This window comes from Heterodontus francisci, chromosome 3 (assembly GCF_036365525.1).
Source record: "Heterodontus francisci isolate sHetFra1 chromosome 3, sHetFra1.hap1, whole genome shotgun sequence".
NCBI lineage: Eukaryota > Metazoa > Chordata > Chondrichthyes > Heterodontiformes > Heterodontidae > Heterodontus > Heterodontus francisci.
The window spans coordinates 58,778,856-58,792,690 of NC_090373.1; the positions used below are offsets into that span (position 1 = coordinate 58,778,856).

Sequence of the window (13,835 nt, forward strand, 5' to 3'; positions counted from 1 at the left end):
TTATTGGTGCTGGCTACCAATACATTCCCCAGTGGGTGTACAAGATGTACCCATGATGGTATAAATTGAGACCTTGCCCTGACCTAGATACTTCAGTGGAATCAGGAGTTAAAGTTAGAGCTGTCTTGCATTTCTGGTGGAGCAGGGCTAAGATTTTCAGTCCCATTGTTATCACAACTCGTATTTTTGTAAATGCTGGTAAATGAACACACTCAAAATTGTATTGATGTGTAACATTCTGGATCTCTTCCTTGACAAACTTATTGACCAACATACAATTGCCTTTGATTATTTGTAATGTATAGTAGCAAATGTTGCCTTTAATTTAAAGTTCTCTATTGTGTAGGTAGATTTACAGATTCCATCAGATCCTGCAGTGGTACACCTTTCTTGAGAATTTTTGTTGCACTATTTTTTTCTTGAATGTTGAATCATTCTGACTTTTCAATTTCAAGATATACTTTTTTTTACAGTATTTGCTTAAAGTAAATGAGATCAAGATTAAGAAAGGTGTTGATTTACTCCAGAACCTGATTAAATATTTCCACGCGCAATGCAAGTAAGTTTTTATATTTTTTAATCTCTATGAAAAATTTGTAACTCTTGATTACGATTAATCCTGTTAATAGAATTTAGGCAGTATTTACATTTAAAATCTATCTCATTGTTTGCTCAGTTTATTACTTGCATGACTTATGGTTAAGATGTATGATGTATTCCAGTTTAACTGTTTAGTAACAGTTTCTTTCAGGATGGCTTGAAGGCTGTAGAAAGTTTAAAACCCTCCATGGAAAAGCTGGCTACAGATTTGCAAGCTGTAAGTGCAATTATTACTGTGACAGAAACTTTATTTGCCTGTTGAGAAAGCATGCAAATTACTTTTGTGATAGCTTAAAGGATGTAAAACGAAGTCATACAGGTCTCTAGTTTCATTTCTGGTTTCTGTTAAGTCAGATGGTCTCAGCAAGGCAAGATTTTGGACCTATAATTGGCCTTACTGCATTGGACTAGAGGGTAGGGAGAAACCTGCTCTTGAACACTTTGTAATAGTTACTGCTCGAAAGTGTACGTAGAATTTCAGAACAGGGTTAGGTTTGGCAATGTTTCCCTCCATGGTTAAATAGCCTGGTGGTGATCAACTCTGGAGTTTCTGCTTCTGTTGGGTTTTAACCACACTCAAGTGTGAACATATTGATTTTACCAAATTCTCTCAGATTAGCTTATTGGCATAGTATTGATTTGAATGGGTATAGCAAGCATACTAATGGTAGAAGTGAAAAGTTGCGTGAAAGTGAAACTTGAATTGGGGAGAATTAAAATGGAAATGTTACAAAAAGGATTTTTAAAGCGTTGAAAGCCTTTGGATACCCTCAAACAGCATCTCATCATATCAGTAGCCTTTTCTAAGGCTGAAGGGGACTGAGAAGTGGCAGCTAAAATAAAAAGAAAAGAAACTCCAATATGTAGGCATGAGTCTTCAGGCAAGTGACAGAGCAGTCCGGCACCCAACCCTCGAGCTGCTGATGTGGAGATAATATTGCAAGAGGCGATTATGAAGACAGTGGTCTATTGTACCACTCCACAGTGCAAAATCCTCTTAGGCTAGCAATTTGCATACCTCCAGTTGGGTCAGCTGTGGTTTACTGTCACTGAGATTGAATATCCCGGCCTAGGCTGCATGGTAGGTGCAAGTGTCCTTGTAGCTAATGACACAGCTCTGCATCTGCCGCTGTGCTAACCCAGGCCCTAAAAAGACAGTTCCTGACCAGCAGTGCCAGATTGGTGGGCTACGGCTGCTGAAATGATTGCTGTCATCATGGTGAATATGGCCACCCAGACTACATTGGATCTTTTTTTTACATCAGCCAGGTGTCTTGCTCAAGGCAACCTCTCACAATATTAAATTCTGAATCAATAGCAATAACTTGTATAGTGACTTTAACATACTAGAATGGCCCACACACTTCACAGGAGCATTATAAAGCAAAATGAGGCATGCAGTCACATAAGGAGATGTTAAGGCAGAGAGGAAGGCACGACTGCCGATGGTAGTGATTAAAATTGGGGATGTTCAAAAGGACGGAATTAGAGGAGCCCAGATAGTTTGGAGGGTTGTGCAACTGGAGGAATTTAGAGATAGGGAGAGGCAGAGACATAGAGGGATTTGGAAACAAGAATCAGAATTTTAAAATCAAGGTGTTGCTTAACCGATGGCCAGTGTGGGTTAGCAAACACAGTGGTGATGGGTGAATGGGACTTGGTGCAAGTTAGTGCACTGGCAATAGAGTTTTGGATGATCTCAAGTTTACAGAGGGTAGAATGTGGGAGGCTGGCCAGGAGTGCATTGGAATAGTCAAATCTAGTGGTAGAAAAGGCAGGGGCAGAGTCTGGTGACATTATAGATCATGTAATAGGCAGTATAGGTGATGAACATAGAACAGTACAGCACAGTACAGGCCCTTCGGCCCACAATGTTGTGCCGAACCTTTAACCTACTCTAAGATCTAAGTAACTACCTACCCTTCATTCTACTATCATCCATGTACCTATCCAAGAGTCGCTTAAATGCCCCTAATGTATCTGCTTCTACTACCACCGCTGGCAGCGCATTCCACGCACCCACCACTCCCTGTAAAGAACCTACCTCTGACATCACCCTGAAACCTTCCTCCAATCACCCTAAAATTATGCCCCCTGGTGATAGCCCTTTCCACCCTGGGAAACGGTCTCTGACTATCCACTCTATCTATGCCTCTCATCATCTTGTACCCCTCTATCAAGTCACCTCTCATCCTTCTTTGCTCCAATGAGAAAAGCCCTAGCTCCCTCAATCTTTCTTCGTAGGGCATGCCCTCCAGTCCAGGCAGCATCCTGGTAAATCTCCTCTGCACCCTCTCTAAAGCTTCCACATCCTTCCTATAATGAGGCGACCAGAACTGAACACAATATTCCAAGTGTGGTCGAACCAGGGCCTTATAGAGCTGCAGCATAACCTCGCGGCTCTTAAACTCAATCCCCCTGTTAATGAAAGCCAACACACCATACGCCTTCGTAACAACCCTATCAACTTGGGTGGCAACTTTGAGCGATCTATGGACATGGACCCCAAGATCCCTCTGTTCCTCCACACTACCAAGAATCCTGTCTTTAAGCCTGTATTCGCATTCAAATTCGACCTTCCAAAATGAATCACTTCACGCTTTTCCAGGTTGAACTCCATCTGCCACTTCTCAGCCCAGCTCTGCATCCTGTCAATGTCCCGTTGCAACCTACAACAGCCTTCCACACTATCCACAACTCCAGCAACCTTCGTGTCATCGGCAAACTTGCTAACCCAGCCTTCCACTTCCTCATCCATGTCATTTATAAAAATCACAAAGAGCAGAGGTCCCAGAACAGATCCTTGTGGAACACCACTGGTCACCGAGCTCCATGCTGAATACTTTCCATCTACTACCACCCTCTGACTTCTATGGGCCAGCCAATTTTGTATCCAGACAGCCAACTTTCCCTGAATCCCATGCCTCCTTACTTTCTGAATGAGCCTACCATGGGGAACCTTATCAAACGCCTTGCTAAAATCCATATACACCACATCCACTGCTCTTCCTTCATCAATGTGTTTAGTCACATCTTCAAAGAATTCAATAAGGCTTGTGAGGCATGACCTGCCCCTTACAAAGCTATGCTGACTGTCTGTAATCAAACCATGCTTTTCCAAATAATCATAAATCCTGTCTCTCAGAATCCTCTCCAATAATTTGCCCACTACCGACGTAAGACTGACTGGTCTGTAATTCCCAGGGTTATCCCTATTCCCTTTCTTGAACAAGGGAACAACATTTGCCACCCTCCAATCATCTGGTACTACTCCAGTGGACAGTGAAGACGCAAAGATCATCGCCAAAGGCGCGGCAATCTCTTCCCTCGCTTCCCGTAATATCCTTGGGTATATCCCGTCTGGCCCCGGGGACTTATCTGTCCTCATATCATTCAAAATTTCCAGCACATCCTCCCTCTTAACCTCAACCTGTTCAAGCATATCAGCCTGTTCCACGCTGTCCTCACAAACGACCAGGTTCCTCTCACTAGTGAATACTGAAGCAAAGTATTCATTTAGGACCTCCCCTACCTCCTCCGACTCCAGGCACAAGTTCCATCCACTATCCCTGATCAGCCCTACCCTCACTCTGGCCATCCTCTTGTTTCTCACATAAGTGTAGAACGCCTTGGGATTTTCCTTAATCCTACCCACCAAGACTTTTTCATGTCCCCTTCTAGCTCTCCTAAGTCCATTCTTCAGTTCCTTCCTGACTACCTTGTAACCCTCTAGAGCCCTGTCTGATCCTTGCTTCCTCAACCTTAAGTAAGCTTCCTTCTTCCTCTTGACTAGCTGTTCCACATCTCTTGTCATCCAAGGTTCCTTCACCCTACCATCCCTTCCCTGCCTCATCGGGACAAACCTATCCAGCAGTCGCAGCAAGTGCTCCCTAAACAACCTCCACATTTCTGTCGTGCATTTCCCTGAGAACATCTGTTCCCAATTTATGCTCCCCAGTTCCTGCCTAATAGCATTGTAATTCCCCCTCCCCCAATTAAATATTTTCCCATCCTGTCTGCTCCTGTCCCCCTCCATGACTATAGTAAAGGTCAGGGAGTTGTGATCACTATCACTATGATGTGGATATGTGGTATGAAGCTCTTCTATGTGTCAAGAACGACACCAAGGTTGTGAACAATCTTGTTCAATCTCGGGCAGTTGCCAGGGAGAGGGGTGGAGTTGGCTAGAGAATGGACTTTGTAGTGGAAATTGGAGACACTGGCTTTAGTTTTTCCGATATTTAATTGGAGGAAATATCTGCTCATCCAGTGCTGGATGTTGGACAAACAGTCTGACAATTTAGAGACAAGAGTGGAGTGGTCGAGAGAGGTGGTGGTGAGATAGAACTAGATGTTGTCAGCATACGTGTGGAAACTGACACTGAGGGGCAGCATGTAGAGGAGAAATAGGAAAGGACCAAGGTCCTTGGGGGATCACCAGAGGTGACGGTACGGGTGCGGAAAGAGAAACCATTGCAGGTGATTCGCTATGGTTAGACAAGAATGGACAGTGGTGGAGAGGCATTGGAGGAGGATGGTGTGGTCAACCATGTCAAAGGCTGCAGGCAGGACAAAGGGATAGTTTACTTTTGTCACAGTCACATAGGATGTCATTTGTGGCTTCAAGAGGCTTTTTGGTGCTGTGGCAGGGGCAGAAATGTGATCGGATGGAAAATCTGTTGTTATAATCAGTTGAGGAGGGGTCACAAGGCTCCCCTCTTGTCCTTCCTCTTATTTGACCGCAGCAGGATTTCTTCCTTTTTAAACAGTGGATGTGCTTACTCAGGTCAGTCAGTGTTTTACCTTTTTACTTTTGTTGTGATCGTAAAAGAACCAATCGGGCAGGTTTTCTTGAGTTTAAACCAGAAAGAGGTGAGTTTATGATACTTAAAAGTCAAAATATGATCTAAATAAAATTATGCTACACTTTCACACAGACACACATGCGAATCTCTCACCCACGAGAATCACACACACACAAATAGATTACAGAGTGCTGAGGAATAGATTTGTGTTGGATTAGTGTCCAGAGCAAATAAAAAAAATATGCAGTCTGTGTTATTTGGTGACTTTAGTGGACTTCCGGTTGAAATCGTTGTCCTGAGGTTTTGCATTGGTAGCTGTCCTTGGAAACAGTTGAGCAGAGGGCTTCCTTCTCGGTGTCTTTGTCTTGAATCTAGCAGCTGGCAGCTTGGCTTTGCACGCCCCACCAGGTCTAGAGAGAGAGAGAAACAGCCAGCCCCTCTGGCTTCTGCACAAAATGAGTCATTGGTTTGTCTGCTTTGTCCAAGGGAAACTCCCAGCTTCCACAGAGATGGACAAATGGTCACATGACTGTCTCAGTGTATTCTCTGGTGCCTTCTAACGAGATTCAAGTTTAGGAATTTCAATCTCTCCCCTTCGACCTTTAAATGCTAATGTCCCAGGATGGCATTGAATGTCTTGCTAATGAAAGCAGTTTCAGATAGTTCAATCAATAGGGCAAACCATTGTATTGGGTAAAGGCTAATCAGACATGTGTCTCCCTTTGATACCTTGGAATATGAAAGGTGCTTCAGATGTAAGTTGCGGTGGCCATCATGGCTGCTAGTTTTTTAAAGGTTAACTGTAGGATTCCAGCTCTTTTTTCATTTAAAGTCTAATGTAGGTTTCCAACCGATGAATTAAAATACCTCATTTGGCATAGCTTGTTTTCTTGACACTATACCTGCCTGTGTGTTTTTTCTGACCCAGTAAGCAGCATCCAGTCTCTTCTCATATGGGCACATTCTACTTGGTCAAATTTAAAGAGTTACCATGCATACTGACAACCTAGGTTTAAGAACTCCTGAGTGTACACAGGTGTACTCTGAAGTTTAATCAACTAAAACTATGCAACTAACCAGAGCTGCTTCCCATTATTTGTCCTGCTAAAACCGCCCTACCCAGGATATTGTCTTAACAAGATTATCTGGAACTGACCCCAGACCCTATTGGCAGCATACCCTTCCAGATTCCATCAGTAAGCCAATCTTTAGCATTGCCTTAGAGTCCTGTAGACCTGCTTGGTTTAGCTATTAAATTACTGGATCTGTCACAGTACCTCACATCTCAAGAATTTCCTTATTCTCTATTTGACAAATCATTCAGTGTGGTCCTGTTGCTCAGGATAGCTTGCATCATGCCAGACACTTCAATTGTAGAATGATACAGTACAGAGGAGGTCATTCGGCCCATCTTCAGTAAGTTGGACCATTCTCTTGAATAGATTAATTAGCTATAATGCAGTGTGGGTCATCAGCAAATTGACTTGCCTTATCCCTAAGGCAGGTAATTAACTGAAGAATCATAGAATGATATAGCACAGAAGGAAACTGTTTGACCCATCATGCCTGTGCTGGCTCTATGGTAGAGCAATCCAATTAATCCCAGTCTCCTGTCTCCCTATAGTTTGTAATTTTTTCCCTTCATGTTTTTATCCAATTTTCTTTAGAGCTACAATTGAATTCCACCACCCTTTCAGTCAGTGCATTCCAGATCACTTGCTATAATTTAAAAAAAAAATGTTTCTTCATGTTGCCGCTATTCCCTTTGCCAATCACCTTAAACCTGTATCCTCTGGTTGCTGACCCTTCTGCCACTGGAAACAGTAAATAAGGAAAAGCTATCAAAACCATTTATGATTTTAAACACACTGTCAAATCTCCCCTTAACCTTCTCTACTGTAAAGCGTATAGGCTAGTTTTTCTAGTCTCTGCTCAACTGAAGTCCATCATACAAACATACGAATTAACAGCAAGAGTAGGCTACTTGTCCCTTCGGGCTTGCTTCGCCATTCAACAAAATCATGGCTCATCTGATTGTAACCTCAACTCCACATTCCCGCCTACCCCCGATAACCCCCGATAACCTCCTTGCTTAGCAAGAATCTATCTATCTCTAGATCTAGATCTCTGGGGATAGGCTGTATATTAATATCCTTTCTAAGCCCACTGACTCCCACAGCTACCTCGACTACACTTCTTTACACCCTTCCTCTTGTAAGGACTCCATTCCATTCTCCCAGTTTCTCCGTTTCTGAAGCATCTGCTCTGATGATACAACCTTGCATGACAGCGCTTCTGATATGCCTTCCTTTTTCCTCAACCGAGGGTTCCCCCCCCCACTGTGGTTGACAGGGCCTCAACCGTGTCCGGCCCATTTCCCGCACCTCTACCCTCACCCCTTCCCCTCCCTCCCAGAACTGCGACAGGGTTCCCCTTGTCTTCACTTTCTACTCCACCGGCCTCCACATCCAGAGGATCATCCTCTACCATTTCCGCCACCTCCAGGGTGATGCCATTACCAATTGCATCTCCCCCTCCCTTCTCCTGTCAGCATTCCGAAGGGATCGTTCCCTCCGCAGCACCCTGGTCCACTCCTCCATTACCCCCACCACCTCGTCCCCTTCCCACGGCACCTTCCCCTTCAATCGCAGGAGGTGTATTACCTGCCCATTTACCACCTCCTCACTATCCAAGGCCCCTAACACTCCTTTCAGGTGAAGCAGCGATTTACTTGTACTTCTTTCAATGTAGTATACTGTATTCACTGCTCACAACGTGGTCTCCTCTACATTGGGGAGACCAAATGCAGACTGGGTGACCGCTTTGCAGAACACCTCCGCTCAGTCTGAAAGTATGACCCCGAGTTTCCGGTTGCTTGCCATTTCAGCACTCCCCCATGTTCTCGTGCCCACATCTCTGTCCTGGGATTGCTGCACTGTTCCAGTGAACATGAACGCAAGCTTGAGGAACAGCATCTCATTTACCGATTAGGCATGCTACAGCCTGCCAGACTGAACATTGAGTTTAATAATTTCAGAGCATGATGGGGGCCCCCCTTTTTGTTTTTAGTTATTCTTTTTTATGTGTTTATTTTATTTTAGTTTGTTTCTACTGTGTCTACCCACTGTTTTTTCTTGTTTGTGCTTGGGGACAGGCTGTTCCGTTTTCTGTCAATTAACACCCTCTCTGTACTAACGCTTTGTCTTTCACCACACCATTAACATACCGTTTGCCTTTGCTCCATGACCTTCTGGTCAGTTATTCTCTGTGATCTTGTCCTATCAACACCTTTTTTTATTATCTCTTGCCCCACCCCTGCTTTACTTGCTTAAAACCTATTACATTTCTAGCTTCTGCCAGTTCTGATGAAGGATCACTGACCTGAAACGTTAACTCTGCTTCTCTCTCCATACGTCAGACCTGCCGAGTATTTCCAGCATTTCTTGTTTTTATTTCATTTCTCTAATCTTATTTTCCCTATACCAATTCGCACGTGGCTCAGATAATAATAAAAACAGGAGTGTTGTCTTTTATTAATCTGCTCCTTATGTCTAGAGTTATTTCTGCTACACAAAAAAATGACCACAAGGATTTTATTTCCAGATTAAACAAGTGCAGGATGAGGAAAGAAAACAGCTGGTTCAGCTTAGAGACGTACTAAAAGCAGGGCTACAGGTAGAACAAAAAGAGGTGAGCAATTTATTTTGTAGCTCAGTGCATGTGCCAATAACAAACTCCTTCATTATTGTTGAAGTTATTAGTCATATTGTTGCAGTTTGTTCCAAGAACAAACCTGTCTGCATACTTATCAAAGACAAGCTTATCATACTTCTAAAACAAATGTTAAAATTTAAATCAAACAGTTCTTCAATTACAGTAACAATTAATATTTTAAAGCATTAAGATATATTGAGAGTGAATGGTGTGAGATATTAAATGTGAGTGCCATGACAATATTGTAGCTACAAAATTAATAATGTAACAATTCTGTTCCATTGGAAGAATTTTGTGATCAACAAAAAGCTCCAAACGTATCTTTTAATTGGTATCTTTTGTACTTCTATGGGTTAGACGCGTACTTTATAAGTTACAAGACAGGCTTGATTTCTAACAGTTCGTCTAGATTATTGAGAAAAAATAGTGGAGGCAAATTTTTTAAAATCATTCATGGGTTATGGGCATCGCTGGCTAGGCCAGCATTTATTGCCCATCCCGAATTGTCCTTGAGAAGGTGGTGGTGAGCCGCTGCCTTGAACAGCTGCAATCCATGTGGGATACGTACATCCACAGTGCTGTTAGAAAGGGTGTTCCAGTATTTTGACCCAGCGACAGTCTTGGAACAGCGATATAGTTACAAGTCAGGATGGTGTGTGGCTTGGAGGGGAACTTGCAGGTGGTACTGTTCCCATGCGACTTCTACCCTTGTTCTCCTATGTGGTAGAGGTCATGGGTTAGGAAGGTGCTGTCTAAGGAGCCTTGGTGCGTTGCTGCAGTGTATCTTGTAGATGGCACTGCTGCCACTGTGCGTAGATGGTGGAGGGAATGAATGTTTGTGGATGGGTGCCAATCAAGCGGGCTGCTTTGTCCTGGATGGTGTCGAGCTTCTTCAGTGTTGGAGCTGCATCCATCCAGGCAAGTGGAGAGTATTCCATCACACCCCTGACTTGTGCCTTGTAGATGGTGAACAGGCTTTGGGGCGTCAGGAGGTGAGTTACTCGCCGCAGGATTCCTTGCCTCTGAACTGCTCTCGTAGCCCCAGTATTTATATGGCTACTCCAATTCACTTTCAGGTCAATGGTAATCTCCAGGATGTTGATGCTGGAGGATTCAGCGATGGTAATGCCATTGAATGTCATAGGGAGATGGTTAGCTTCTTTGTTGCTTGAGATAGACATTGCCTGGCACTTGTGTGGCACAAATGTTACTTGCCGCTTATCAGCCCAATCCTGGATATTGTCCAGGTCTTGCTGCATTCCTACACGGACCGCATCAGTATCTGAGGAGTGGCGAATGGTGCTGAACATTGTGCAATCATCAGCGCACATCCCCACTTCTGACCTTATGATTGAAGGGAGGTCATTGATAAAGCAGTTGAAGATAGTTGGGCCTAGGACACTCTCCTGAGGAACTCCTGCAGTGATATCCTGGTGCTAAGATGATTGACCTCCAACAACTACAACCATCTTCCTTCGTGATAGGTATGACCCCAACTAGTGGAATGTTTTTCCCTTGATTCCCATTGACTCCAAGTTTTGCTAGGGCTCCTTGATACCATACCGGGTCAAATGCTGCCTTGATGTCAAGCGTGGGCAGTCACTCACCTCACCTCACCTCTTGAGCTCATCTCTTTTGTCCATGTTTGAACCATGGCTGTAATGAGGTCTGGAGCTGAGTGGCCCTGGCGGAACCCAAACTGAGCATCGCTGAGCAGGTTATTGCTAAACAAGTGCCATTGATAGCACTGTCGATGATGGCTTCCATCACTTTACTGATGATTGAGAGTACACTGATGGTGCAGTAATTGGCCAGCTTTGATTTGTTCTGCTTTTTGTATACAGTCCATACCTGGGCAATTTTCCACATTGCCGGGTAGATGCCAGTGTTGTAACTGTACTGGAACAGCTTGTCTAGGGGCACGGCAAGTTCTGGAGCACAGGTCTTCAGTACTGTTGCCGGGATATTGTCAGGGCCCATAGCTTTTGCGGTATCCAGAGCCTTCAGTCGTTTCTTGATATCACGTGGAGCGAATTGAATTGGCTGAAGACTGGTATCTATGATGCTGGAGACTTCAGGAAGAGGCTGAGATGGATCATCAACTTTACACTTCTGGCTGAAGACTGTTGGAAATGTTTCAGCCTTATCTTTCGCACTGATGTGCTGGGCTCCCCTATCATTGAGAATAGGGATATTTGTGGAGCCACCTCCTCCAGTTAGTAGTTTAACTGTCCACCATCATTCACGGCTGTATGAGGCAGAACTACAGAGCTTAGATCTGATCTGTTGATTATGGGATCGCTTATCTCTGTCTATCGCACGCTGCTTAAGCAGTTTGGCATGCAAGTAGTCCCGTGTTGTAGCTTCACCAGATTGACACCTCATTTTGAGGTATGCCTGGTGCTGATCCTGGCATAATGGGCGGCGCAGTGGTTAGCACCGCAGCCTCACAGCTCTAGCGACCCGGGTTCAATTCTGGGTACTGCCTGTGTGGAGTTTGCAAGTGTCTGCGTGGGTTTTCGCTGGGTACTCCGGTTTCCTCCCACATGCCAAAGACTTGCAGGTTGATAGGTAAATTGGCCATTATAAATTGCCCCTAGTATAGGTAGGTGATAGGGGAATATAGGGACAGGTGGGGATGTGGTAGGAATATGGGATTAGTGTAGGATTAGTATAAATGGGTGGTTGATGGTCGGCACAGGCTCGGTGGGCCGAAGGGCCTGTTTCAGTGCTGTATCTCTAAATAAATAAATAAATTCCCTCCTGCACTCTTCTTTGAACCAGTGGGGTATGCCAGGCTATGAGGTTACAGATTGCGGTGAGTACAATTCTGCTGCTGCTAATGGCCCACAGCGCCTCTTGGATGCCCAGTTTTGAGTTGCTAGATCTGTTCGAAGTCTATCCCATTTAGCATGGTGGTAGTGCTACACAACACAATGGAGGGTATCCTCAATGTGAAGATGGGACTTCGTCTCCACAGGCACCGTGTGTTGGTCACTCCTACTAATACTGTCATGGACAAATGCATCTGCAACAGGCAGATTGCTGAGAGCAAAGTGAACTATGTTTTTGCCTCTTGTTGGTTCCCTCACTATTTTTGATCAGCTTTGATCAATATAGTGTATTTTTAAAGTTTGAGACCAAATGATTCAGGCATTCCTCAAGCACTCTAAGAACTTGTTTGATCTTGATCGCTTCTGACGGTGTGATGAAGTCACAGAAAAATTCATGAGAAAAATTCAGTAGGAAAATTGTCTTCCCTTTAACAACGTTAATTATATATTAACTACTTCAGTTTACAGCACTGAGTGTGCGCTTTTCTTGGAGTCGCTGCATAAATTTGATGGAGATTAACTTTTTCCTGCTGACTTGTTAGCTGTTTACTTTTCCTATTCAGGTTGCAAAAGTTTACAGTGCCATGAGTTTTTGTAGCATACAAGTAAAATTCTAAAATTGTGATAGATGACTTAAGGCATGTTGCTTTTCAATGTAGAGATTAGTCACTTGGCCCAACCAGTACCCCCACTGGAGTTATTTATTCTTATCTCATTTCCCTGTGCTCAATAATTTCTGTGTTTATCTAATACCCTCTTAAAAGTCATTATTCACTCAGCTTTATAGCACTTGTAAAATTGTTCTAAATTTTAATAGTTTATTGCATGGAAAAAATAATTTTATACTCCCTTTATACTTGTGCCTGTACTGAACGTATGCTCCCTTGTTAGATTTTCCAAAAAGTGCAAATAAGCCTTTGACTATCTGGATTCTCAAACATTTTCAGAATTTTGAACACTTGTGCTTCTTTGCTCAGATGAATACAGTTCTCTCGTCTCGAGTATCATTAGATAACTGCATTGCCACTTCACCATGGCTTCAGTGTTCTTCTGTTACGAGGTACCCAAAAGTCCCAACTGCTGCCTCATAAATATATCAGCCTCTTGCTTTTGTGTTCTTTGCTATAATACCAGAATTGCATGTGCCCTTTTTATGGCTTCTTCCACCAGCAGCCCCACATTTTTAAGGTTCTGTGTTTCTGTGCCCCAAGATCTCACTAATCCTTAATTTACTTTGAGAATGTTGGCATTTAGGGCAAAAGGTTAATTAGGCATACAAGATACAAAATCAATGCCTGAGGTTTTATTTTGCTAATTTGGACAGAACCTGCCTTTCATGCATATCTGTGATGCCTAATTTTGTATCAAACTGTTTTATCTCAATGGAAAAGCAACTTGAAAAGACTCAGACAAGTGCACCTACAGTGTTAAGTAGGAGTGCTAACTTTCTGTGAAAAAGTTTGAGATTAATGTGCAAATCGCACAAGTTCTTAAGAATAACAGGGAAGGTAAAGGTGAGTTGCTGTTTTCGTGAGGTTAACAAGGGAGTGGTGCAAATCATCAAACACCATGGTGATTTGCAATTCATGAGGTACCGCTTCCATGCCCCAAATTACTGAAGAATTTGCACATTAATAATAGAGTGCAGATTAAACTTGCTATTATCAAGAAAATCTGTGTTGATGTGTTTAGAAAGCATAATTTCGGGAAAGATCAAGAGTAGACTGGTGAAACAGGAGGCAAGTTGAAGCACCACACCTCATGTCAAAACACAGAATAGTTGCAATCGTGATCTCGTTCAGAGACCTGGGATCAGATTGGGCACAATTAGATGAAATGTGTTGAAAAATATAGGGAACCTTTGATCTGAAAAGAAAAAATT

At 43.4% G+C, this 13,835-nt stretch overlaps 1 protein-coding gene across 1 annotated transcript in view; it reads left to right on the forward strand.

Moving 5' to 3' along the window:
- LOC137356728 (arf-GAP with SH3 domain, ANK repeat and PH domain-containing protein 2-like) overlaps positions 1–13,835 on the forward strand; it is a 234,595-nt gene that overhangs the window by 147,994 nt on the left and 72,766 nt on the right. Inside the window, exons 9-11 of the mRNA XM_068022455.1 lie at positions 474–559; positions 742–817; positions 9,009–9,095. Coding sequence (XP_067878556.1) covers positions 474–559; positions 742–817; positions 9,009–9,095 — 249 coding nt within the window. The remainder of the gene's footprint in view (positions 1–473; positions 560–741; positions 818–9,008; positions 9,096–13,835) is intronic.